The 27842-nt window shown below is 48.1% G+C and overlaps 1 protein-coding gene across 2 annotated transcripts; it reads right to left on the minus strand.

Moving 5' to 3' along the window:
• Positions 1 to 2255: 2255 nt before the first annotated feature.
• ARPC1A (actin related protein 2/3 complex subunit 1A) lies at positions 2256 to 26575 on the minus strand. 2 transcript variants are annotated; one of them, XM_069570127.1, is made up of 10 exons: positions 25903 to 26575; positions 20145 to 20237; positions 17824 to 17928; positions 12072 to 12294; positions 9551 to 9658; positions 7771 to 7983; positions 5383 to 5458; positions 4975 to 5168; positions 4067 to 4157; positions 2256 to 2657 (listed from the first exon to the last, which is right to left on the minus strand). In XM_069570127.1, the coding sequence occupies exons 2-10, from the start codon at positions 20206 to 20208 to the stop codon at positions 2619 to 2621; spliced, it is 1113 nt and encodes a 370-aa protein (XP_069426228.1). In that variant the 5' UTR covers positions 20209 to 20237; positions 25903 to 26575; the 3' UTR covers positions 2256 to 2618. The 2 variants fall into 2 exon arrangements, 1 of the variants encoding a protein (XP_069426228.1); XR_011252658.1 differs by lacking the exons at positions 2256 to 2657; positions 4067 to 4157 and adding an exon at positions 4178 to 4561 and having other exon boundaries at positions 4651 to 5168; positions 25903 to 26525.
• Between the last annotated feature and the right edge of the window lie 1267 nt (positions 26576 to 27842).

The raw sequence follows: 27842 nt of genomic DNA on the forward strand, positions 1-27842 counted from the left end.
TTCCATAAAGTAATAGATAATAAGTAATTTATTAGGGGGCTTGTGAGGCTTACAAGCGGGCGGGTGAAGGGCTGCTGCAGCCAGAGAACTTGGTGGGCTTCAGGTTTACAATGAAAGGAAAAGTGGGGAGGGGGAGAACACCTGTTTCTTCCATCATCAGCTCCCCCTCCAGGCTGGGCAGGGGAGTTGCTTGTCCCGACACGGCTAGCAATGACTGTTTTTCCTGTGAGCAGAGAGCATGTCCGAGGGATCCGCACCTTTCTGAGCTCACTGGGCAGGATGTGGGGCTCATGCCACCATTGTCTCATTGTTTTGGGGGCTAGACCCGTGCGTCTGTCGCATGGTGTTGTTGCCAAGCAAACCTGCTTGGTTCTGTGGTTAAGCAAACCTGCTCGTTAGCTTACAGCAGCTAGCTGTATTTTTTTCCGACTTCAGTTCAGTTCAGTCACTCAGTCGTGTCCGACTCTTTGCGACCCCATGAATCGCAGCATGCCAGGCCTCCCTGTCCATCACCAACTCCTGGAATTCACTCAGATTCACGTCCCATATTTTTTTCTACTTACAGTCTCCTCATGGGGTTAACTATTTAAATAATCACCTACTGTGTCTCTTTATTCTGTCCCCATCAATCAACATGGCTCAATGAGAAACCTAGGTCTACCAGGAGACCCCACAGGTATTGCCAGGGGTGGGGCGTCGGGGGGCGGAGATCCCCTCCTGGTTTCAGTGACAGCACCCATCTCCCAAATGTGGTGACAGAACGGGGCTGGGTGGCCAGGCAGCTCCCCTCCCTGCCCCAGCCCAGCAGGGAGCATGCTTGGCGGTTGCCCCCAGGGCTCTGGAGGTACCAGCTCTTACTGGCTCTCTGGACTGGAGTTTTTTCATCTCTATAATGTGGCAGTCCCAGTTTCAAGCCCGCTGTGAGGAGTGCGTGCCTGTTGACCGTTCCCCTTGGTGTTGGCACGGGGACCTTGGTGCGAGGCACACCTGGCCGTGTTGGACCGAGCAAGAACCAGCAGTGTTGGTTCTTCATCAAGCCCCACTCACGCGAGTGACTCTACCTTAGTGGCTTTCGAACTGTACTGTGGTCACGACCCCCATGGGTACACGCTGTGGCCTTTTCCCCACTCCCCTGTGTGTCTGAAACAGAACTGACTCCACGTGGTGCGGAATGCTTTCTCCTACAACATCCGGATGGGCTCTGACCCTGTTTGAAAAACTGCTCCCAATCCTATTTCTTCCCTTTCTTTCTATGCTGCGCCACCCGGCTTGCTGGATCTCAGCTCCCCGATCAGGGACCGAACCCGTGCCCCCGGCAATGCAAGTGTGGAGTCTTAACCACCGGACTCCCAGGGAACTCCCTCCTCCCCTTTCCTGAATGGACCTTGTGGACTCCTTCTCTGTTGCTGCTAGAACAACTCACACAGATGGGGAGGCAGGGGGGCGGTCCTTGAGACCATGCAGGTGCCTTCTCTTTCAGCGCCGGAGGTCAGAGGCCCACAGCCCACCTCGGTGGCTGAACGGGTACTGGAGGTTTCTGGAGGCTCCAGGGGAGAACCAGGCTCCTTCTCCAGCTCCTCCAGCAGACGGACAGAGGCAGGTGCCCAGGGGCCGGGATTCCCTCCGGGAGGGAAGTGGTGCTTCCTGTGGGTCAGCAGCAGGGCAAAACATGCTCTTTTCAGAACATCACGACGTCCTTTGAGAACGCAGTTACCCACGTTAATAGTACTAGCGTCATGTGGGAACCACTGCTCCACTTCTGGGCCCGCGGCCAGGCCACACTCAAGGCCGCGCTGTATTCATTTTCCCCGCCAGTCACTTTTTCTTTGTTGTGCCTCTCAGGAGTCTTAGCCTTGAAATGTCAAACTTGGCCTCTCCTTATGATGAAGATAACTGAGTTTGGGTATAATAATCTCTAAACCAGAATGACAACATGTGCTTTTTCTCTCCCACTGCACACCTTGCCCCCACCACACCCACAGGGAAGAGGCGGCTTGGCAGAGGGAGGTTAGTCTGTCTGTCTGTCTGTCTGCCGTCTCTAAAGGAGCTGGGAACAGGGTGCCTCCTCTGCCCAAGTCCTGCCGGGCTAAAGGACTGCACTCAAGAAATGGTTCTTTTGGTTGAAGGGTTTACCAGATGGCTTGATTCAGGAAACTAAGTCTAAGATTCTACCCCCCAAACTCACTAGTCTGACAAAGAATTCACCCACATTTCCCTACTAAAAATGCAAACAGTATAGGGAAAACAAAACCAGAAACATATTCAGTGTTTTTATTTAATTTTTTTTTTAGCAGACAATTTACATACCTCCCCACCCCTTCCTTTAAGTTAGTGTTGACAACGTTCCATAATAAACTACTTAAAGAGAAGCTTTGGTCAAGAATGGAATGAAATTGCAAAACAAAACAAAACAACCCCCCAAACAAAACCCAAATCACTGCTGCTTTAAAAAAAAACCAACACTTTCACCAATTATATTCAAACAAAACACACAACGAGGTTTGCGCCATGTGCGTCTTCAGTGTTTCCTGGCGGCGGGCTCCCCTCCCCGTGACATGGCAGCGCTGCCCCGGCGCAGCCGGTCCGTCCTCATGCTGGGTCTGGAGGCTCGCTCAGCTTCACATTATCCGAAGACCCTGGATGGAAGACTCTAAGGTCTGGGGAGCAGCGGGGAGAACACGGATCATCACTGGGGACTGGCCAGCCCGGCGTTTCACCCTCTACCCCACCTGCCTCGGAGACCCGGACTCGCCAGAGCAGGGCGCCCCCTGCTGGTCCTTCCAGGCCGTGCGCTGCCTCGTCCCCAGGCCTGGGGACAGGCTCCGGGCACACCCGGGGGAGGGAAGGCTCGTATGTGCTTATTATCTGTGTCGCTGGCCCCGCACTCTAGTGCCCCGATGGCAGGCACTCCCACGTCTGTAATCCCCACGCAGCCAGTCGGGTATACAACACCGAGCGTGGGCTCACAGGGGGACGGATCACAGAGGAGGACGCGCTCGCGTGAGCACAAGAGAGGCAGGTTGGCCACAGGGATCAAAGGAGGGCGCTACCTGCCCAGGTGGAGCTAATTACACAGGTGCGGCCGCCCCAAAGCGGCGAAGGTAACAAGGGGGAGAGACTTGTAGGGGCAGAAACATCAATCGTCGCGGAAGGCCAACAGGCAGCGGCAGAGTTCTGTGAACAGTTCACTTCTGGAGGTTTGGTCCGCCTCTCCTCCCCGGCTCCGCACCTCCCCCGGCTCCGCACCTCCCCCGCCACCCGCCCAACCCTGAACCTGGAGGCTACAGAAGCCTCTGGGGTTTGTCCCTCACTCACAACATCCCTCCATCCGGCCCCCTAAGTCTCACTGGTCCAGATCCTCTGGCCAACCCCCACCATAGCGGGAGGCACGTCCTTGTCGCTTGTTCACTAGACCCAGAGCCCAGGCCGCCCACACATCATAGCCGGCGCCTCTCCAAATGGGTTCCAGAGCCGCCCCTGCTGCCCGCAGACATGCCAGGCTCCTCCAGGGGCCCCTGCCCGGCCTATGGTGCCCCCCGCAGCCCAGACCACTTGCTACCTGAAACCCACCCCACCTGAAGAGGCAGCTCAGGTAGTCTGTGCAGCACCCCCCTACCCCGCACTCCCCAGCGGGAAAACAGGTACTGACTCCTCCCCACCCAGCTCCCCAACTCCGTCCTCCTGTCTCTCCAGCCAGACGAGCCCTTCCAGGGCCTTTCATGGCCAATCCTCAGGGCCAGCCCCTGGGTCCCGCACCTGAAGGCCGGCAGCGAGTGCTGGTCAGAGGAGTTGGTGTGGATCATAAAAACAGAGCTAGAGAGTTCGACCAGGCTGGGCCCAACCCTGGGCCTGCCACAAAAGCAGCGCTCGCCTCCCCGTCGGGGACTGTGTGGACACCTCTGTCACACAGAGTGGCTTTCTCCAGCTAACAGCCCCTGGGGGCAGCCCAGCGCGCCACACTCCTGCCCTGCGCTGCAGGAGACGACTGGGTTAAAGGCATGGGGAACAGTCTTCTCACAAGAGTTTAGGCACCAATGAGATGTGCTCTGAGAGGCACTGACAATACCTTGAAGTCCCAAATGGTCATGGCCCCATCGATGCCGGTCGTGCAGAACTTGCGACAATCTTGCTTGTCCACCTCGTAAATAGACACTTGACTGAAAGGAAGCACAAGCGAGAGACTGTGAGGGGCGCGGTGGACGCGAACTCCAGCCCTCCTCGGCGCGCACCGGCGTCTCCAGGAAGCAGTGTCCCCCAGTTCCTTTAAGGTGTCTGTGGCTATTAGTCTGTGGCAACCTGACTCAGAAAATGCTCAGATGAGTTTTATTACCAGCTATCCAGAAAAGAGAGAGACTGCCAACAGGGAAAAGTTAAGGATGGGCATTAACCTCAGGGATGTAGAGAAGCAGGGCGATCCGGGCCACACAGTGCATGCCCCCGGGGGGTCAGCGGCCGGGCACGACCACAGTCGGGACAGGCTTTCTGAACAAACTAGACGCCTCGTGAAGCATGACTGAAATCCACCTGGCTCCTCAGGTCCACCGTGATGCTGCTGAGAAATCTAATGGAATGATCTTACTTGTACACATTACTTGCAACCCAGGACTGAAATGACAAGTACAGTCACTTTTCAGACAGAGTCTGACTGACCTTCCTGCCGGGGGTGCTCCCTACGAGAGGAACACGACGTTCAGGATGGTCTCCTGTCACGTTTCTGAGAAAGCGAGACTCAGAAGAGGCTGCCTGAGGGCAGGGCCCGTGCTCTGCGTGTGGAGGACAGGCTGACTACGGGGTAGGGGTAGAGCTGGCTCTCTGCGGCAAGCGGGAAACAAGGGCCCGCAGTCGGGAAGCTACAGCCTCCTGTCACCCCGTTCCTGAAGGGTCGCCCGGGCCGGGGGGCACAGACTGTCACGGGACCCGTCAGGAAGCAGAGGGGAGCGGCACCCCCTGGCGGGCCGGGCGGGCAGCACCTACGTAATGCTGTTCTGGTGCAGTGTCTCCAGGGCCGTGTTGCGGTCCTCGGTCGTGGCCCGCTTGTCCATGTTGCGGAAGCGCTCCATGGCCGACATGTTGCGCTGGATGCTCTGTTTGGGGATGTCCAGCTTGGAGACGAAGGTCAAGCAGCCGCGGTCGTCGTAGTTAAAGAGCATGGGGCAGCAATCGTGGCCCTGAAACGGGGGAGCGGTCAGGCTGGGTTGCGGGGGTGCCCACCAGCTCCCCCAGCAGAACGGTCCCACCGCAGAGGCCTCTGGATCCCTTCCTTCCACGAGGCTGCTGTTCCCTGTGCCTCAGCCTCAGGGCACACAGCCTCAGCGCACGGTCTGTTCCTGGTCTCAAGAATGAAACGCAGGGCACGTGAGGGAAAATAAGAGAAATACTTACAGCAGCCACGACACTGTTCTCTGAGACGAACGACACACTCAGGAGGGGCAGGAACTCTGTCTTCAGAGTTGAGACCCTGAGCACGAGAACACCGGTTAACACACGCTGGAAGGGGCCACGCAGCCTCATCAGACACAGGGGGTGACAGGGCACATGTTCTCAAGGGGCGTCACAGCGTGAAGGATGGACGCTTCGTAAGAGGAGCCCTGTGGGGACTTCCCTGGGGGTCCAGTGGCTAAGACCGTGCTCCCAATGAAGGGGGTCCCGGATGAGATCCCTTGCAGGGAACTAGATCCCACATGCTACAACAAAAGATCCCACATGTGGCAGCTGAGCCCCTGCGCGGCCAAATAATTAAAGTGAATAAATCTTTTTTTTTAATAGAAGCCCTGTGACCTCCAGCAATCTCCAGCACAGGCGAGCCCCGAGGTGACCTGTAGCAGCAGGGGCCTCTGCCCCTCTGGCTGTGCCCACCCCTCCCAGTTCTGTCACCCTGGCCTTGGTTCCCTGCTACCCACATGCCCTCCTCCTGCCCACCTGAGTCCACCCTGAGTTCTGAAACTCGGCCTGGATCTCATCACCCCCACAAGCAGCCTTCCTGCACCACTGCAGCCAGCAGGGCTCCCCTCTCTCTGGCCTCCTAGAGCTGACTGTCACCGTCACTCACGACCGAAGGCCCTTCTCTGACGCCATCCTCGTCTGTGCTCACAGGGGCTCCGAGTGGGCCGGGACCACAGACATTCATGGAAGTCTAATCTGTGCCCGTCAGACACCGGGGCTGTAGCTATGGCCACTGACGAACAAAACAGTGCTGGCCAATGAATGGGCCATGTGTGTGGGCACATGTATGCTTCGTGGCCATCTGCCAAGAAATGATACAGATACAGCAGCAAACATGCTTACTGATGGAGGATCAGATGCCCCAGAAATGCGTCGTGGTTGGGCTCAGTCATGTCAGTCTTTGTGACCCTATGGACTGTAGGGTCCAGGCCGCCAGGCTCTCTGGTCATGGGATTTTCCAGGCAAGAACATGGGAATGGGTTTCCACTTCCTTCTCCAGGGGCTCTTCCCGACCCAGGGATCAAACCTGCATCTCCTGCACTGGCAGGCGGATTCTTCACCATTGAGCCACAGGGAAGGGTCACACGGCTCCATGTGAAAGTCACCCCTGCAACCTCCAACTGCCTCCTCCGCCAGCATGACTGGCATTGGATTAAAGTCCTAACGCCTCATCCGAGGCTTTCCTGTGGCGTACCTAGCTCTTACTACATGAAACACTTGTGTCTGAGATGGAGAAGGGTGGAGGATGTAATCTGACTTGCAGCACCGGAAAAGGCAAATAAGTCAGTAGGACGTAGACAGGGGCTTGTGAGCATTTGCTCAGAGCTCATTATGTGTCACAGTAAACTACAGAAAGCAAGCAGCCACGACATCAGGACGTGACTGAAGGACGAGGAGCAAACTGCTATACAGGGTGCACAGCACAATCCCACTGGCGCTGAAAATGAAAAGATGTGTGTCTATACATGTGCAGAAAAATCGTCTTGAAGATGATGTAATTTAGGATGCAGGGGGGAATGTTTAAAGAAAATTTAAAAACCAAACAAAAACCAACCAGTTCAATCCAAGTAGTGAAAAAGACATTCTCTTTGAAATGTCACTTTGTTGCCGCCATGGGGCAGGGAGAGTCAGATGTGACGGCTTCCCGGAACAGGGTGCCAGGTCAGGAGACCCTGATGGGTGGGCTCCCTCTAGCTGCCAATGGAAGGATGCACCAGGAATGAACGGAGATTGATAAGCAGCAAGGACTGCGGTCGCCCCCTCTGCCCTCCAGGCACGAGCAGCAGGCGCGAGCTCTGAAGGACGCCCTCCACCCTCCTCAGGGCTGAGCTGGGGCCTCCTCACCCCGAGTCACTGCGACCCTGGCCATTCCAGCGCGCACCCTGGGTGGGCTGGCTCCCAGGGGTCGGCTGTCACCAAGGCCCCGGGTGAATGGAGCTATGCTCACCAACCAGAGAGAGGAAGAACACGTCCCCCACTTCATCTAAGGCTGTGGGACGACACTCACATGCTGTGAGGCATTCTCAGGGACGGATTAACTGCCACCCGAAGGAACTCTGGGACCAGGAGCAAACCAGGAGGCTCCTTCGGAGGATTCATGACGGGCATTTCCATTAAGAAGTGTTTCTGGAAGGGAGACCTGAATCTTCAAAATCTCCCCAGATGGACCATCTAAACGTACGAAGGTGACTTTAAAGGCTGCTGTGCAGCCCGGCTGGGACTTTTATGCTCATGTCCTGCACTTCCACCGGGGCCGAGTGGCCTCAGGCCAGCTGTGGAGAGACCCACGCCACTCCTCTGTAAGTCCAGACAAAGGCTAACACTCACTGAACGCTTTTTGAGGCGTCGGCAACAGACACGGTGCTGTCATGGCTGACCCAGGCCAGTCGGCTGCCGCTGGCCGAGAAGCTGACCCCATGCACCCAGCCGCCGGTGCCGCTGCCCCCAAACTCGGACATCAGCTGACCGAAAGGCATCTTGCTGCCCCAGGGCGTGCTGGCTGGCTTCTCATCCACTTCTTTAATGTAAGCAGAAAACACTCTGTGGTTTAAGGGCAGGGAGAGAAGGAAAAAGGGGATTAAAACATCTGTATGTACTACTAGAAACAGGCCACAGGCAGCTGCTGGCAGGCACCCCAAGACGCAAAGGTGCCGACTCAGCAAAACCCAAACCCTGACGACGGGTGAGTTCCCACGCAGCTCTCGAGAAGGAGAAGGTTCGGCTGGCTGCCTCCACGCCAGTTCAAGTGTGGCCTACGGCCCGTGAGGCACCGCTCTTCAGGTACAGCATCCGCAGGACACAGAAGCCCTTCCCCTTCCCTCCTGGAGGGCGTCTGGGGGAGGACCGTGCTGTCCTGCCTGCCCCTCCCCAGCCTACGGTGGACTCTGCTAAACGAGGCTACCGTCATCATTCTCAACAACAGCGGTCCAGGAAGCCCACACGGACAAACGGCAGGAGACAGGAAACGATCTGCAGCCCTGCAGGAGACCACCGGTACTAACTCATTTGAAGAAAGAAAGGGACATCCCAAGAGAAAGCCAAGGGCGGCCAGGGAGGCTGAGGGAGCAGGCTCTCCCTAGTCTCATCATCCAGCCTTGGTGGCAGGGCTTGTCCGGCATGAAGGCGGGTCTTTTACAGCCTCAGGTCATCGGTCTCCTCTAATTCCAAGAATTAATTCTGTGTGGGAGGCTGTTCTGACCCAGACGTGGGAAGCAGAAGGGCTGGAGACAGCTGGGAGTCGGTCCTTCTAGTCCCTTCACTCTCCAGTGCCATTTCCTTGTACATCTTCTCTTTGAAAACTTCTGAACCCTAACTGCCACACTGCTTCTCAAGTAGGAGGGTCAGCATTTTCCCCAAAGCACCTGATGCTACCGCCCTCTCATCCCACAGCCGAATTCTTACACACATCCTTAACAAAACAAACCAAAAGAACTTGGATATTCTTGGATATAAATCACTAGACAGGTTTTCTGGAATGTCTCCACACAGCTTACTAAAGAAAGCTGCACCCCCATCTCCCAACCCACAAACCAGCGAATAACGAAGCAACATATATTTGCTTTTCTTTTGGCTAAAGGAAAAAAAAAAAGCCTTCTGATAAAGAACAGCTTTAAAAAGCAATTACATTGTATGTTCCTTAAAGCTCTCAGCAAAGTGGCCCTGTTTCTTCCAGCCCCATGCTCATGAGAAATAAAGAGCTTCAACTGAGGAGGAACCCAGCGCACCCTGTTCAGCCCTGATGCTCATCTCAGCTTCACTCTGGAACGCGCCAAGTCCGCTGCCAGGGCTGTGAGATGGGAAACAACCTGTGGGGGTGGGGGGGCCTGCACCTGCGCCCCCCACCTGCCGCCCGGGGATGCTCTGCCAGAGGACACTTCCTGGTTTGGTCCCTGCAGCCCCTCCACCTGCCCCTCCTCGCCCTCTTCTTTCTGCCTCCTGATTCCACGCTTGCTGGCACTCCTTTTCTAGATCACAAGCTCCTTTCATCTCTTGAGTGCCTCATGGGGCCTGGCACAGTCCCTTACAAAGGAAAGGAACCACACGAACACTTGCTGAAGGATGGAGAACGAGGAGCTGAAGGCTGCTGCCAATCCTCGCCTGCTCCCACCTGCATTTGAAGTCGCAGGATCCCGCGGCCAGCAAGACGTTGTTGGGATGCCAATCCAAGCTGAGGACCGTGGAGCGGATGGGTTTTTTAATGTGCTTGCTCACCCACCTACAAAAGGAGAAAACCCATTTCAGTTTACCCATGCATCAAGCAACCATCCCCAGATGACCCACAGACGTGCGCCAGGTGAAACCAGCTCCACAGGGCTCTCACAGGGCCGCCGGGCTCCTGCTGGAGAGGAGGTGTGTTTATAAAGGAAGCGAGGGGGAGGGGGGTTCATGTTTGGGAATGCATGTAAGAATTAAAGATTTTAAAATTTAAAAAATTAAAAAAAAAAAATAAATAAATAAAGGAAGCGAGGAAGGGGGACCCTCAGTGGCCCTTCGGCTCCTCTTCACCCTTGACATTTTCACTGGAACGTCCGGTTCTGAACTTTCCCGGCTACCAGGGGACCCTCGTCAGGGAGTGTATTTGTAGATTAATTCTGGTACCACTGCCCCCCACCATGGACTTTCAGATTACATGTGACTCTAACCTTAGGAATAAAAATGGAGGTTTGACATCACTTAAATTTTTATTACAAATAAATCAGTGATTTGTTCCTTCGTTTTGGGTTAAGTTTGGGTTGGTTGTAAAACAATTTAATTCCCTTTCTAAGTCTCTGTGAAGCTACAGATTTATTTTTTCACAGAAAAGTCAAGAAATGAGTAGAACCTCTTGCTGAATATGAGCCTCTGGGTAATTCTCTGTGCATGCGTGCTAAGTTGCTTCAGTTGTGTCTGACTCTTGTGACCCCATGGACTGTAGCCCACCAGGCTCCTCTGTTCATGGAATTCTCCCAGCAAGAATATTGGAGTGGGTTGCCATGCCCTTCTGCAGGGGCTCCTCCCGATCCAGGGATTGAACCTGGGTCTCCTGAAACTCCTGCATTGCAGGTGAATTCTTTACCACTGAGCCACCTGGGAAGCCTAATTCTCAAGCTCCACTCAAAACATGTATGGACTTCCCTGGTATTCCAGTGATTGAGACTCCTCCTTGCCAATGCAGGGGGCATGAGTTCAACCCCTGGTCAGGAAACTAAGATTCCACATGCCAAAAAAGATTCTAAAAAAAAAAAAAACCCCAAATAGTTTATTTATATCTAAGATCAGTCATTATTCTGGCCTAATTCAATTTCTATCCTTAAACTGCTGCTTAAAAACCAATCCCGTTCTATTACTCAGGAGCTGGGAGACTCACTCGAGCTGAATGCTAGGTTACTTTTCTAGAGAATCTTTCTCATAGGGGCCTTTCTGGAAAACAGACAGCATTCTGACGTGCTTTGTGCCAGTTATTTTACATTAAAGGCCTTTAGAGGTTTTTTTAAGAGTACTTGCATCCCTCCAGTGAAACATCGTGCCACAGCTGAGACATTCCACTGAACACGCGTCTTGTTCAAGGGACACTACTGTGTCCTACAGTTGAGCCCAATTTATCTGCACTGAAGCTGGTTTTCAGTGAATAAAAATGCCAAATGCTGCTTCTCCTCTGTTACAGTGAACCTTCTGAACAATTTCTCGCAGGTAGCATTTTGTTATCCTTATGTTAACAGGGGCTTGAAAGAAAGGCCGCCAGTCTTTAATTCATAATTCAGTCTTGTTGCAGATTCACAGACGATCAAAATTTCTGAGGTTTTACTAAACTACAAAATGTAACATGACCATCCCTTCCTTTCCTTGTCTCAGACAGGGACACAGGAAGAATACTGTGTACTCGGCTATTTTTAGTACAAACACAAACTGCCAGTTTCACACTAAATGACAATTCCATGTTGGAGGCTATTTACCACCCTTTCTGAACACGTGCCGTGCTGGGTAGAGCAGAGTGGTTTCCTTATCAAAGTGAGCAGGAAGGAGTAGTTAAAATCAGTTACTCAGCCATAAAATAAACCTGGGTATTTGGATGGGATCAGCTATGAGTGGTTTACAGTATAAAGAATGCACAACAGGCTGATTTATTTCTGAGATTTTGGTCAATTTTTACTTCAACAGTTTAGATAAGTAAAATGTTATACCAGGACACAGATTTCGTTAGCAAACTTTAAAGACAGGAGAATACTACTCTCTGTAGGAATTCTAGATATTTTAAAGTTAATAGAGATAGGGGAAAAAAAACTATTCCTTAGGGCATGAGGACTCTTTCAAGTTTATGATATATAAACATCAGCGGAAGAAAATAGCAACGTAGACGGTGCAGAGTGAGAAGAATTGTAGCATCTTAAAGAAAACAAGTTAGGAGATCAGAACGTGGGAACTACAGCTTGATATGAACGTGAGGAAGATGTGAGACTGGACTTGTACTCAGAAGAAGGAAAAATGCTCAGAGAGAATGGAGAATTTCAAAGGAAAAAAACATCTCTGGATGTGGAAGAGCTGAAGTTATAGTTAAGCCTGTACTCAGTGCCTCAGGAAGTCACTGAGGACACAGCGGTCCAAACGTACAATTCCACAGACAGAAATAAAAATACTTGGATGGTGCTCACCAGTCATTTTCAGACTCGAAGTAACAGACAGAGATGAGTCGTGCTCCACTGCCCACAGCAAACTTGTTCTCTAGCGGGGACCACTTGACGAAAGTGGCCGCCCGGTTAATTCTCAGGATCACCAGGGTTGGCTTCCAGACACCATCCTTCTGACTCCACACGTAAGCGTTGCGGTCGGCCCCGCAAGTGACGATGCGGTCACTCTTGGGAGCCCAGTCGATACCTGCAAGTGAGATGTGGTGGGCATCTGCTCCGCCTGGCCAGCAACAACAGATGGGGCACTGGCAGGTGGGCCTGGGACCTTCCTCCCCAGCCTGTCCTTCCCCACCGATGGTCCTGATCACCAAGGCAAGGATGCTCCTCTGCAAAGTTCTGTGACTCAGGATCCTCTGGAGGCCACGCAGAACAGAGCTCTATAACTGTGGAGCTTCCAAACCAAGCAGGGGCATTCTTACCACCTACTCCCATGGCTTTAGAATTCTGATCTGAAGACCTTTGTCGTCCCTCATCACCAGATTGGTTTTTCCTTTTGGTCTGAAAGTACCTTTACTTACTCAGTAACAAACCTCGGTTATTAACTGAAAGTCTACAATATGACATCCAAATAAAGCAATGTACAGGGTGAGCGACCTTCAGTATAGAGAGGGGAAAATATCAATTGGGATTCTTCTGAAGGTAGCTGCTATTTAAACTAACCAAGATACCTTTCCTATGTGATACAGGTTCTGTGAGAGTCTTGGAGTGTCTTTGTATCCAAACTAGGAAGAGACCTAAACAGTCAGGACTGCTCACAGTCAGGCATGTCTGACTCTTTGCGACCCCATGGCCTGCAGCCCGCCAGGCTCCCTTTCCACGGATTCTCCAGGCAAGAATACTGGAGTGGGTTGTCATGCCCTCCTCCAGGGAATCTTCCCGACCCAGGGATCAAACCCCCCTCTCTTAAGTCTCCTGCATTGGCAGGCGGGTTCTTTACCACTAGTGGAACCCTAGCACCACCTGGGAAGCCTCTGTGAAGGATCCCAAAGTCAAGGTCAGTTTGTTATACACCAAGAGTAAAATCTGCTATGACTCAGCCATTTTATACTTACTGATGAAATATTTTCTATAAACATAATTTAATATTAAAGTTATAGAAATACCACTAATAAATTTTTATTTTAGGTATTTCCTTAAAAATAATCAACATTCTTAACAGTTATATGAAAAAAATAAGAATCAAAGTCTCCATTAGTCATAAATCGCAGTGACTTTAGGAGTGTGAGGAGTTTATATTCATTCACCTACCGGAGTAGTCAGCTCAATTATTCATACCTTAAAGGGAAAAAGATGGGGGAGTGTCTTCTCAGTGATGTGCATTTTTGATTTAAAATCCATTCATTACAGGATAGCTTTGCAGCCCTCTTTATTAGATTTAAATTTTTATTTTTAACTACAACAGCAAACCCACATATTATCACAAGATACGCATCACAATGGGACATACAGGAAAGTAAAAAAAGCCCTACTCCATCTCACAGCTACACATGTTCCTCCCTCAAATGACACTAATATCATGGCAAACATTTTCTTCTGCTTTCAGTAAATTAGCAGTGGGTATAAGTTATGTTAGAACACTGATCTCATCACAATAATTTCCCCAAACATCCTTTTGTTGTATGTTTGGTTTCCAATCACATTATTAATAGAATAGATAAGATCAGCATGAACATTAAGGCACATACCTTCTTGCTTTGGTTAAAATGATCTGTGATAAATTCCCAGAAATGTAATGCAAAAACACATTGTTAAAAAGTAAGGAAGGCAAACGGTCAGTAAAAGGCAAGTTCTCATCTCTTGCTAATTTACTGCTGCATCTTTTTTTTTTCCTGTTTTCCTGCCATCAGAAGACTTCAAAAGAAAAGGAAAGGACTCGAGCGTCTGTCCCATCTTTCCTTTACAAACGGTATCCCACGATAACCAGACAGTAGGTGAAGGTAAGCGTCTCCTTTATAAATGCATTCCACTTAATAGAGAGGAAATGCTACAGAGTATTACCATGGTGCAGCCACTTCTAAATTAATGGATAGGGGAAAGATCATCAACAGTCGCTAACATCACAGAAAGAAAGGTGACCTGACGTTACGTGCCTCCTTCATGAAAACCTGCCATCTCCTAACCTCAACTAGCGAGTCACGGAAACAGAGGACCAAGAAACCTATGAAGCACCGAGTGCCTGCAGTCTGCAAAAGCCGCGCTCTGGGAAACACGGCAGACAGACAACCCGATCTCAGTTTCCACAGCAAAGGAAAAGAAAGAAGGAACCCGTCAACTGGAGGGACATCAGTTAATCACAACCATGTGTGTACCTTATGAGGATGCCAACTGAAACAACTGACGACTGTACTGGTTATTGTTTGAAGAATCCTTATCTTTTAGAGACAGGAACTGAAAATATGAGATGAGGCAATGTCTGGGATGTGCTTGAAAACAGAACAGAAAGAAGGAAAGTGAGTTGAGAACAAGACTGGCTACCAATTGGTAATTGCTGACCCTGAGTGATGGGTATATAGAGGCTCATTGCTTTACTCTCTTATTGCCATCTGTTTAAAACTGTCCACAGTAAAATCTTTTTTTTTTTAAGAGATGGTGATCAAATATTTAACAAAAAAGAATAAACTCAAAGAAAAACACCAGAACTCTGCTATCCTTTGATGCATGCCATATTCTTTTCCTCTCTATTACTGAGCAGATTTTTCTTCTAAAAACTTCAGAGGGGCGTTTTCTTTTTCCATAGTTACTATCTCTCTGAGAAAGTATGTTTGATCTTTGGTCTTCTGCCACAGAGTTATATTTAGACTTTTCCAACAACAGTTTTTTTTTCAGATCTAAAAAAGAAAAATGTCATTTGAGCATCTGGACAGAAAACAGGCCCAAGTTCAAAGGATTCCAAAGGAGAAGCAGGGGAGAGAAAGGACATAACTATTTCACTTTCTTGGCTAGTTCTTTGGTCTTTCATCTTGGCCTTTTCTCATTTTTTCAGTATTTCCTAATGCTAAAATTCCAACTTAAAATATGAGTGTGCTTATTTTTAGGCTGCAAGGCCACCGGCAAAGGGAGTTAATGGAAATAGGCCAAAGCTCATAGAAATAAGGCCATGGGAAAGAAACAGCAACCAAAATAGAAATTATGTCTTTGGTGCTAGTTTGGTAATACAGCCAGTTGGCCCCTGACTGGCATCACACACAAATCACTGGTCAAAGCCAGAAGGGACAGTCATGAGTTTTTGCTGGGGACACAATCTAAGGGGTGCAGAAGGCCAAAAGATGCTGTTTTTCTCTGATGGGGGAAGGATATCTTTATGCTAATCAGAATCAGAGGCAAAACTCAAGGGTCCCAATCAAAAAAAAGAAACATTGACCATCAGTCCCTGTGCTGCCCACTTAAGTGCAAAAATTACTGCGAGAAGAAAGGAGACTCAAGACAGACGTGAGAAATTTGTAAGTGAAATGTTATGGAGAGCAAGTTTTGATGTGCTTAGCCAAACTGTTGAGAAAGAAAAGAGGCTGAATCACTCAGCCAGAAAACAGGATAAAAAAGAAACTACAGTAGTTAAGGGTCAAAGAATAAAGAGTTCTTCCCGAACACAGCAATAAGTATGTTTTTTTTTTTTAAAAAAGCCGTCAGATAGGATTTCCCAGCACAGTGATACATTCTCTTGAAATCTGGCATCAAGAAACGGTTCACCAAGTTCTGAAAACCTTTGTAAAAATGCTCCATTTTTCTCTCTCCTTTACTTAACGCTTTCTTAACACTGCTCTGATGTTACCTTTCCCCAGCTATTCACTGAGAGTTTTTGTCAAAGATAAACATTACTGCACACTTAGGAATCTGCCTCAGAACCAACGCATTAAGATCCAGTCTTTTACAAATTGACAAGAAAAAAGGACACAAAAATTCAGTGGAATAGTGGTTAGGAGTTATGAACAGTGACAACATGAAAAAGAAAACCTGGGTGGCTAATAAACAGCCGCTCAACCTTTCCATGTGGAGAAGGCAATGGCAGCCCACTCCAGTGTTCTTGCCTGGAGAATCCCAGGGATGGCGGAGCCTGGTGGGCTGCCGTCTATGGGGTTGCACAGAGTCGGACACGACCGAAGCGACTTAGCAGCAGCAGCAGCCTTTCTATGAACCAGGGAAATGCAACTCAGACAGAGCCCACCGCTCACTCATTGGCCAGTCCGACTCTGCCAAGCCTGGGAGACCAGCTCTCCTGTCAGGGCAGGTGGGGTGAAGGCAAGCTGACGACACCTGGCAAGGCTAAGATCTGCATAGCCCTGGGGTGCAGCAAGTCTCCCAGAGACAAACATTCACTCCTGGACGGAGATCTTCCTGCTGCTGTCACTGCTGAGTCACTTCAGTCGTGTCCGACTCTGTGCGACCCCATAGACAGCGGCCCACCAGGCTCCCCCATCCCTGCGATTCTCCAGGCAAGAACACTGGAGTGGATTGCCATTTGCTTCTCCAGTGCATGAAAGTGAAAAGTGAAAGTGCAGTCGCTCAGTCGTGTCCGACTCTTAGCGACTCCATGGACTGCAGCCCACCAGGCTCCTTCGTCCATGGGATTTTCCAGGCAAGAGTGCTGGAGTGGGGTGCCACTGCCTTCTCCAGGAGATCTTCCTAGGCACGCTCAATTTAGCACTTCAATGTCACAAGGAAAAAGTGGAAATAAATGTTTTTCAGTGCAGGAATGAGTAAACAAATGAGGCATGGAATGCTAACCAGCGGGTAAAAGCAATCAGCTGGGTCTGCCTCCACCTACATACTTCTTCCCTGGTGGCCTAGCTGGTAAAGAATCCACCTGCAATGTGGGAGACCTGGGTTCGATCCCTGGGTCGGGAAGATCCCCTGGAGAAGGAATGGCTACTCACTCAGTATTCTGGCCTGGAGACTTCCAGGGACTAGTCCACGGGGTCGCAAAGAGTCAGACACCACTGAGTGACTTTCACTTTCATCAACTCAATACACATGATTCTGAGCAACCTCCAGGAGACAGTGAAGGACAGGGAAGCCTGGCATGCTGCAGTCCATGGGGTCTCAAAGAGGTGGACACGACTGAGTGACTGAACGATAACACATAGACATGCAAGTCAAACTATAAAAAACAGACGGAGACAGTGTCATACCAAACTTCAGACTGCCTTCTGGGGGACAGGAATGGGGACGGGGCTGAGAGGGTGTGTTACCATTATCTAGAATAACGCTTCTTATAATCCAATCTTTGGTTTCCCAAATTTTCTGGCACAGGAGAAAAGATAAACAGCGGCTAACTCTGGGTGGCAGGAATATGGGTATTTGTTACACTCCTCTTTGTCCTTTTCGATACTGTGGAATGTTTTCCTCGCCCCAAAAGCAACATACAGGAAAGTCGTGGAAGACACGGCGTTCCCTCAGGACTTGCGAACCCGGCCTGGCTGGCAGCTTCACCCAGCTGACGTGCTGTCTGGTTTTCACTTTCACGTCTCATCTCCATCTAAGCTGTTTAGTCCCTGGAGGTTGTGTTTTCAGTAACACTAGCAGAGTTCTGTGTACCAGCGGGACTCAGAGACACACTTCAAAACTGAGGTGACTATTAGGACATTTTCTCAAGTTTTCTAAAGGCAGCTCAGGAAGTGCTGCGCGACTCTGAGTAGGGTGGTTGACTTACTTTCCCAGGCTCTCTGTCTACAAGGGTGTGCAGTGCTGGGAAATGCCGCCCTGAGCCCACTCCCTTTACCTGTGATGTGTCCATTGTGTTCCTTGAGTTCATGGGCTTTCACCCACTGGCCCCCGTTCTTCTTATAGATGTGGACCTCGTGATTATTGGGGCTAAGGGCGATCTCTGGAAAAAAAAAGTCAAAGGTTAATATTTGAACTTGCCACCAAAAAAGGTATCTGTTACAGTGGGCTTTTTTTTTTTTTTTTCTTCAGGCTGTGCTGCATGGCTCGTGGGGATTTTAGTTCCCTGACCAGGGATTGAACCCAGGTCTTGGCAGTGAAAGCATGGAGTACTAACTATTAGATGACGAGGGAATTCCCACAGTGGGTATTTTATTTATCTATTTACTTATTAAAAGAAATTTTTTTTTTGGCCTCGCTGGGTGGCATGTCAGGCAGCATGTGGGATCTTAGTTCCCCAACCAGGGACTGAATCTGCACCTCCTGAATTGGAGCATGACCACTAGACCACCAGGGAATTCCTACAGTGAGCATTTTAAAAACAGACTGAAGGAAGGAACGGGAAGGCAGGTCTAGAAAATGGTTTCCAATTTTGGCCCCTGAAGAATTAATTCCTTTATTATTTTTACCTCTACTTGGAGCCCATATTTTAAAATGTTTTAAAGAGAAACTAAAAATTTCATTTTATTAGAAACATACACAACTGTCAATTAAGGATTCTAACCAGTAACAAACAAACAATGCTGCTGTACTTAACTGATATGATTTTGGTCCACAGCAAAATATTTGACGTTTTAGTTTACCTGTCTGATGTTACGAATGATAAATATTTAATTTCTGTAGACTTGCTGAAACACTGCAAATAGCTTGTAGGTTCTTATTATTGCTATCACGAACCGAAACAGGAACCACTAATTTATTAAGGAAAAGTACCTTTGATTCTACTGATAAAATAAATTGAAGTTTTTCTTTACAATAAAGCCAATATAAATCACAAAATACAAATCTGTTTTTAAGAGAAATCTCTTTGACCAATCTAAAATATTAAGAATATACATATATAATGGACTTTTTGAACTTATATGATATTTTTCTCCTTTCTAGTTCATCCTTTTTTAAAAAATAAAAATTGATTTCTTAAAGTTAAAGTCTATGACCCAAACTTTAGGTCAATCATTTAACAGCTCCCTCATCTAGCGTATCCCCTTTTCTTCACTCCTTAGGAAAGCCACATCTGTTTAAAGATGAAACTACGGAATAAATACCTAGCTCTAGAATTCTAAGACTTTAAGCGCTTTCTGGAAGCCAGTTACATATTTCTTTAAATCTCCAAGATGTGTGTAGGGATTTCAAAATCCAAATCCAAATTTAAACCTGAAAACTACGTTTCAGATTAGAATGTGGCACAACAAAAAACTCTGACTTAAGACACTGAGTATATTGACTAGCTTAAATGAGAAAAATTAGAACTTATGTTTCTATTAAACATAATTGGAAATACTCCAAAACCCTATTTTTAGATGAGACAGTAGAGACAGAATTATAGAAAACTAAGCTGTGAAGCTTTAAGACGTGATCACAAAGCAGAAGCTCTAGATTCACCGTTCTGCCATGGTTCAAATATCCAGATGTTGCTGCTGCTGCTGCTGCTGCTGCTGCTAAGTCGCCTCAGTCGTGTTCAACTCTGTGCGACCCCACAGACGGCAGCCCACCAGGCTCCGCCATCCCTGGGATTCTCCAGGCAAGAACACTGGAGTAGGTTGCCATTTCCTTCTCCAATGCATGAAAGTGAAAAGTGAAAGTGAAGTCGCTCAGCCGTGTCCAACTCTTAGCGACCCCATGGACTGCAGCCTACCAGGCTCCTCTATCCATGGGATTTTCCACGCAAGAGCACTGCAGTTGGGTGCCATCGCCTTCTCCAAAATATCCATATAGAGGCCCATATCTAGGTTTTCACTTTATTCAACAACAACCTGAAGTATACTGTTTATGTGCCAAAGATTTATTTTAAAATAAGAGCAAACTGGGACTTCCCTGGTGGTCCAGCAGCTAAGACTGTGCTCTCAGTGCAGGTCACCCCGTTTTGATGCCTGATCAAGGAATTAGATCCCACATGTGGCAACTAAAGATCCCACATGCCCAGCCAAATAAATAAATTCATTAAAAAAAAAAAGTAAACCAAGTCTGAATTGCTTTAAAAGAGATAGTGAAGCTACAGATTCAAAATAATCCTTATCAAAATCCCAGCTGACTGACCTAGTTCTCTGAATCTATGTCCCCGTTTACATATGACACTGAAATATGTGATTCTTAAAAATACCAACATCTAAGAGAATCAGCGGTACCGAGATAAAGGAGCCAAGTCGATGGCATACTTACGGGTACGATCCCTGTTCCAGGCATGACAGGTGATTGGCTCCAGTAAAAACTGATGCAGGGACATTATTCTTAGTGTTTTCAAAGGATAGAAAGCTGCAGCAAGAAACAGAAAAAAGCACTTAAAATAGTAGGCAACCCATATTTATCTGGGGATCCTGAAATGTTTGGGGGATAAATAAAACATTATTTTCTCATTAAAAGAGAATCAATCTCAACTTCAAAGTCTTAATCATTTAAATACAGTTAGCACTGTAACCACCACTGTGGAATTTATTCTGTCAAAGGTCATCAAAGGACTCTAAAACCATGAGTTAAGGACTGTTGGGGTATGAGATATTCACAGTCTCAAAAGACCATCCCACAGATTATTTACTAACTGCAAACAAACAAACAAACAAACGTGCCTTTACAGTAAAAAAAAAATCTGTCAGTCACCACCTTAGCCAAGTAATCTATCTTAATATAATTAAGTAGTAAAACAATATAATCTGATGGGCTTCCTGAAGGGAGGCAGTTTGAAGTGCACATCATCGCTTATAAGTAGTGACCACTTAATACTTCCAAGAGAGCAAAACGGGCCCTGTTAATAACTGTGCCATGAAAACAGGACACAGGGCTACCATGAAGAAGCTTGGTAATAAAAGAGATGGTGAACCTACCTATGAAATATTTATGCCAAACATTTATGCTAAATCCATTCAAGATCTAGACCTAATTTCCAGTTTATAGGAAATAAAGGAGAGTGGACTTAAATAACATAAAGCGGAAACAGTTAAAACCAGAAATGTGTGCCATCCTATAAAAGAACCGACCTGGACTATTCAAAAAAGGTGGGAGTCAGGGTTGGGTAGCTGTTTTACAATTCTTTCTTTTTTAAAAAAACGTCATTGAATTGTACACTTAGTTTTTAAATTCTTTGGCCACGCTGCACAGCATGTGGGATCTTAGTTCCCCAACCAGGGACTGAACTCCTGCTGCTTCTGTTGAAAGCTCGGAGTTTTAACCACTGGACCACCAAAGAAGTCCCTGGGGGTGGCTGTTCTAGATTAAAAGAGCTATAAAAACCAAATTTGATAAATGAAACGACTGTAAATCTACATTTTTAAAATAGCCATCAAAAATATATTTTGTAAAATAGGAAAAATTTGATTTAGACTACCAGTACTCTTGCCTGGAGAATCCCATGGACGGAGGAGCCTGGAGGGCTGCAGTCCATGGGGTCGCTGGGAGTCGGACACGACTGAGCGACTTCACTTTCACTTTTCACTCTCACGCACTGGAGAAGGAAATGGCAACCCACTCCAGTGTTCTTGCCTGGAGAATCCCAGGGATGGGGGAGCCTGGTGGGCTGCCGTCTATGGGGTCGCACAGAGTCGGCCACGACTGAAGCAACTTAGCAGCAGCAGCAGCGTCACATAACATGGAATTATTTTCCACTTCTTAACTATGATGGTGTGTGTTAGTCGCTCAGTCATGTTCGACTCTTTGAGACCCCATGGAAGGTAGCTCGCCAGACTCTTCTGTCCATGGGATTCTCCAGGCAAGAATACTGGAGAAGGCAGCCATTCCCTTCTCCAGGGGACCTTCCTGGCCCAGGGATGGAATCCGAGTCTCCTGCATCGGCAAGCAGATTCTTCACCACTGCGCCGCCTGGGAAGCCCAACTCTGATAATGGTTGACCATAGGTAGGAGAATGTTCTGACTCTTAGGAGACAGAGATGAAGCCTTTAGCGATGAAGTCCTCCGTAATTTATTTTCATTCCTTCAGGACAACAAAGTAGATGTATAAAAGCTAATGTGGCAACATGTTAACAACTGGTGAAGATTAGGCAGGTGTTTGTTATTTATCCTTTAAACTTGTTATTGTAACTAAATAAATGAAAAGCAGAGTTTGTGAAAGGCCATTAAATAAAAAATCGTATCAAATTCTCTATTTTACAGGCATCCGAATCTAGATAGACTGATGAAGCAACCTTTACCTAAAATAGGAGAATTTTTTTCAAAGCAGCCAGGCCCCCTCCCCGCCCCCCACCGTCCCCTTAAAATCATTTCTAAAAGGCAGTCTCACAGCACTAAAGATTCTATGCTTTAAGTGCAAGTCAAGTCAACTTAGGGTGGAGACAGAAATGTGAGACAGGAATTCTGATGCAAGCAGGAAATGAATGGGAAGGCCACCAGAAGGTTATGAGGTGAACAATAAGAATTCAGCAGACAAAGCAGAAATCAATCTCAGTGGAAAGCAAAGGAAATGCCTCTGCTAATTGTTGTCAAGGAGTCCAAGGGTCAAAAAGAGATAAATATACCCTTAAATAAAACATCTGATATCTTGAACTGGCTGAGAAACATCAGTGTTTTCCATTCTATTCTAAGAATGACGATATTTAGGTAATTAATAAACATTATTTATTTATTTATTTATTTCTGACTTCGCTGGGTCTTCACTGCTGCAGGGGGCTTTCTCTAGTTGAGGGGAGCGGGTCATTGCAGGGTGCAGGCTCTAGGGCGCACAGGCTGCAGGCACCTCGGCAAGCAGGCTCAGTAGTTGTGGTGCATGGGCTTAGCGGCTTCGTGGACCAGGGATCAAACCCATGCCCCCTGCACTGGCAGGCAGATTCTTAACCACTGGACCACGGGGGAAGTTCAAGATCATTAATTTTTTTTTCCCTTGTCCATGTTCTGCAAGTTGCAACTCACAGATGAAGTCTCTAACTGAAAATTATATTTTTTTAATGAATTCAAGTGAGACCGCCTAAATTTCTTCTGAAAAATAAATTTCCAGATGCTCAGTGCGTATTTCTTTTTCTCTGATGCTTACCCATTACAAAAGGCTTTACTCAGTTACTCAAAATAACATTATATAAAGATATGTAACAAATATATCCTTAACTAAAAGCAATTTAGCTTATATGGCACATTTTGTAGGCTCATTTGTAAACTGAAAAAAAAATATGACCTGCAAATTAATAATTTAATGTAAATCTCTACATGCAATAAAAGCACACATTTCGTGTACAGTTAGAAAAGGTGCAGAAAAAGGCTTTCTCATTCTAAAACTCAGGATTATAAGCAATGGAGCAAAGCCTTCAAAAGAGGTAAACATTTACTCAATGGCATAATTAACTTCTAAAACTGCACTTCTAATTTTGTTATATCATTCAGGTTCCATATTTGGACCTACACTCAGGACCTGTACTTCTATAATCATGTGGCTATTTTAAGTCTGTAGACCAAGACAACATTCATGTTCGTCCAATTCATAAGACACCACCAGTGAACACAGCATGTGTTCATGAAACTCAGTGAAAGTAGAATAATGACAGCTTGGGGTTTTTTTTTTTTTTTCACCAAGAAAAAGAAACCTGTCCTAGGGTGATAATTATCATTTCTAAACTGTGATTTCTACTTAAGTGAAAAAAAAGCTTGTCTTATTGAAGATAGAGAGAAGAAAAAGGGACAGACAAAAAAAGGTGATGATATTAACAAACTTCTACTGATGACCTTTTAATGGCCAGCATGGAAAGGGAGAGAATGACTTCTTTGTAGCACGATATGACTCCAGGGGACCCCTCCATCCCTCAGTTCCTTTCTCTACCTATCACTTGAGTCTCTACCTATCACTTGAGCCATGGGCGGTGGAGCCAAGGGGACCTGGGTTTGAATCCTGGCTTTAACACACACTAGTCAGGAAATCCTGGGCAGGTCACTTGCTATCTCCCAAACTCATTTTTCTTCATCTGTGAAATGGACATAGAACTGACATCGCAAGGCCAGTGGTGGGAGGATTAAATGAGAAAGCACATGAACACATGTGGTTCAAAGCCTACCCCCAAAGAGATACTCAATAAATGAGTTCCCTTTCTCCCTCTGACCCAGCCCCAGAAATACACTCCAGGGAGTACCCTCTGAATTGGGAACACCTTCCTGGCCCTGGAGCTTTAAAGTAATTGTACAGTAGGGATGTCAGTTCCCTACTTAAGGTCAGTGCTCTAGACTGTGATTCATCCAGTTTTTAATTGCTCTCATCACCCAACCCAGCACTACCAGGTACTCTGACAAGGTCACCACACCCTCTACAGTGTTCAGAGACAGGTTCCAATTCCAGCCTCAACCAGCAGACTAAACCTCATTAGGCAGAACCTGTTTCAGCATAGGATTAGTTAACTAGATGGAATTACTGATCCTCTCCCTCCTAGCAGGAGATTTATTTTTCCAAGATGATCCCCTCCTTTAACTGTGATAAGCAGATGAATTAACCTTGGAAGGTCTCCAAATACTTTGAGGTAGAAGCAGCCACTTACACCTACTCCCTCACGTGGCAAAAATATCCTCCTGAATGATACTCTCTCCTTTTTTTTTTTTAATAGATACTTGAAACACCCAGGGTCTATTGGATACTAAAAGGCTAGATTTAGAAACTGATTAAAGAAAGAGGGCAGAACTAGGATAATTTAGGTAATTTCGGCAAGGAGTTGAATTAGATAAAAGTAGGTTAGCACTGCCTTCTGGTTCCAAAGCCCCAGTATGAGAACAGATGGCTTTATAATAAAAGATTCTAAACTACAATGTATTAAAGAAAGTGAAGTCGCTTAGTCGTGTCCAGCTCTTTGCGACCCCATGGACTATAATCTATCAGGCTCCTCTAACCACGGGATTTTCCAGGCAAGAATACTGGAGTGGGTTGTCATTTCCTTCTCCAGGGGATCTTCCCAACCCAGGGATCGAACTCAGGTCTCCTGCATTGCAGGGAGGAGATAAATATGCTTTACCATCTGAGCTACCAGGGAAGCCCACAGTGTATTAAAGGGCCTACCATATTCCCAGCAGTGGAGCAATACCAGGTTGGGACCAGAAACATAAATAAATCTGACACTTCTCTGGTCCACAAATCTGGGGGGAGAAGGGTAGAAGAGGAAGGGAAGACACACAGACAATATAAGAAGCACGAATAAAACTTAATTGAGCACATACTAAGGGACAGGGGCTATCCTAAGCAATGTATGCAAATAAGCTCACTGGAGCCTCAGAAACCCCTTAAGGATCTTATAAATGTAGATGAGAAAACGGGGATTCAGACCAGCAATCTTCCCAGGGTCATCCAAGCAGTCGTGGTGCCGGGATGGGAGGGAGGCTGGGCAGTCCGACTCGAGGATTAGAAATGAGAAAAGGTGCTAAAGGTTGCACGGAGGACTAGGAGCGCCGGGGGTCGACCGCGACTTAGGGGAAGGAGGCACTCAAGCGGGGAGATTCTTAAAGAACTCGGGGGAGGCTTCTTCGCCGGTTCGGAAAGGTTCCCCCTATAGCTGAAGGATGCAGGGCTGCCCTAGACAGGAACAGACACTCCAGGGGCGCTTACTGCGCTCAGGGACCCTATTCTAGACGCTGAAGCTAAAGGAATGAACCGTGCCTCGCGACGCGCGATAGGGTGGGGGTGGTGATCCCATTCACTACAATTTTAGCGCCTGTGATAAACGCCCACAATGGAAGCGCAGGAGAAGCGATCTTTCATTCTGGCATTGGAGGAGCATCGGAACTTGGAAATCGCTGAGAGATGGATCTGGGCGTGCGGGGACCCCAGGGCTCGGCAGGCCCCTCAGAGAACACCGCCTCCCCGTCCCCTCCCCCGGCCCGCCCCTCCCCTCCGCCTCCGGGCCCCGCGGCCTAAGCCCCCGCCTTGCTGCCCCCGCAGGTACAGATCGGGAGCGAGGCCCAGGCCAGGGGAGGCCAGCAGGGCCCGAACCTCGCCCCTGCTGCCCCTTACCTGGGATCGGGGCCGTCCGGACGGGCTCGGAGCGTTGAATTCGCGGACTCTGGTCAGTCGACGCGAACAGGCTCCGGCGGGCGCGGGCGGAGGACCGAGGCCCAGAGGGAGCGGCTGACAGTTCCCGGAAGTGGCCACGGCGCCTGCGCGGCGCGGCGGCGCGGGCTGTCGGCGCACGCGCGCCCCGGGGCGCGCGCGCTGCGGGGAAGGGTCGGGCGGCTTCTAAGGAGTTTGCGTCCAGAGACCGCTGGGAGCTGGTGGCGGGGCAGCGTAGACCTCTTGGTGCTTTCCTCGCAAAATGTCCTGAGACTCGAGGACCGAAGCGCGGAGCCTTGGCGCTTTCACAAGTGCTTTGGTCACGGAATGAATTCCTGAGAATTGGGACCTTTTGAGCCAAACGAACGGACAAATCCCTACTTTTTTTTTCCTCCCTCTGTGAGGAGGCCTCTTCAGAGCCCGCCCTCCCTCTGTGGAGGTCTCTCCAAGGAACGTTCTCTACCCTTCTTGGGTCAGAATTCCCTGCTCCCGAGCTGGCGCCACAGGACCCAGGAGTTGGGGGAGTTCAGCCGTCCCCCAAACTCAGGAAGACAGTGACCTGAACCCCTCTTTCCACCAGACTGGCTGCCCTTGAAGTCAGAAATTATGGACCAGCTCTCCTGTCCCTGGGGTGATTGACCCGGAAACTTGTCAGGTGATGTTCACCACAGTGAACTTGTCAGATTCCCGACTTAACGTACTGTCTTCTCTGGGACTGTTTATTCAGCGCTAATGCCCTGGAATAAATAGTTATCTTTGGTCCTAGGGCGTTCTAGGGCACATTGAGAGTGGAAAGATCATTTTCAGTTAATTATTCTCTCCTGGAGACAGCATCCTGGCAGGGGAAGGACCGCACGTGGAAGCGAGGATTCCTCCTATGTCTCCAAGTCAGATGAACGAATCCGGATGTAGAGTTGTTACCCAGGGTCAAAATGCCATCAGTGTTTTAGTTAGATCCCACCTCTTTACAAAGGACAGTTCCTTCTTTGAAGGGGTTTATAGGCTGGGTAAATGAGAGGGATACATACAAATCAGTAATACCAGACTCTTTATGATAAATGACAAGGTAAGAAATAACTTAGCCCCAGAAGAGTAACAGTGAGACATTTTAATGTTAATCACTGATTCTATCTTTTGAGTGAATATTTTGCATTTCAGCCTAAACAAAGCTTACCATTTGATGCATTTTCTTTCATATTTTATGAGCCATTCTGGATGGTAGACTCTTAGTTCTTCAGGGGCTCTTAAGTGAAACCATCATGTTCTATAACTGAGGAAACAGGGCCAGAGGTTTTTGAGACTCCGGGAAGATTTTGATGGAAATCAGTGGCAATGCTGACATAATTCCTAGTCCAGAACATCACCCCCTAATCGCATCATGGTCTGGTGTAAGAACCTTGGAATGGCTCAGATGGTAAAGTGTCTGTCTACAATGCAGGAGACAAGGGTTCGATTCCTGGGTTGGGAAGATCCCCTGGAGAAGGAAATGGCAATCCACTCCAGTACTATTGCCTGGAAAATCCCACGGACAGAGGAGCCTGGTAGGCTACAATCCATGGGGTCGCAAAGAGTCGGACACGACTAAGCGACTTCACTTCACAAGTTATTCTTAGTGTGTGGTTTTTAGACTGCTGTGATGACCCTAATCTAGTATCCAATATGAGGACTGTGCCCTTTAAAAAATCAATTCCAGGGAAGTTGGTACTTAGAAATGGGAAACAGGAGGAAGGGAGCGGTTGGACACTGCTATGGGTGATTTCATTTGCATTATTGATTCATTTGGAATTGATTTTGTCAAGAGCGCACCTCTCCTGTCTCATTGTGCTTTCTTCTTTATGTCTGGATGTAGGATCTCTTTTTTGGTAGGTTCCAGTCTTCTTTATCGAAGGCTGTTTAGCAATTAG

This window comes from Ovis canadensis, chromosome 24, assembly GCF_042477335.2.
Source record: "Ovis canadensis isolate MfBH-ARS-UI-01 breed Bighorn chromosome 24, ARS-UI_OviCan_v2, whole genome shotgun sequence".
Lineage (NCBI taxonomy): Eukaryota > Metazoa > Chordata > Mammalia > Artiodactyla > Bovidae > Ovis > Ovis canadensis.

What these genes read in the sequence shown, in the direction of transcription:
- ARPC1A (XM_069570127.1), bottom strand. Translation starts at nt 20,208, where the DNA reads ATGTCCCTGCATCAGTTTTTACTGGAGCCAATCACCTGTCATGCCTGG. An exon ending in CTGGAACAGGGATCGTACCC is followed by an intron (nt 17,929 to 20,144) that starts GTAAGTATGCCA and finishes TTTTTTTTCCAG; the next exon opens with AGATCGCCCTTAGCCCCAAT. An exon ending in TTCGAGTCTGAAAATGACTG is followed by an intron (nt 9,659 to 12,071) that starts GTGAGCACCATC and finishes CTCCTTTTGTAG; the next exon opens with GTGGGTGAGCAAGCACATTA.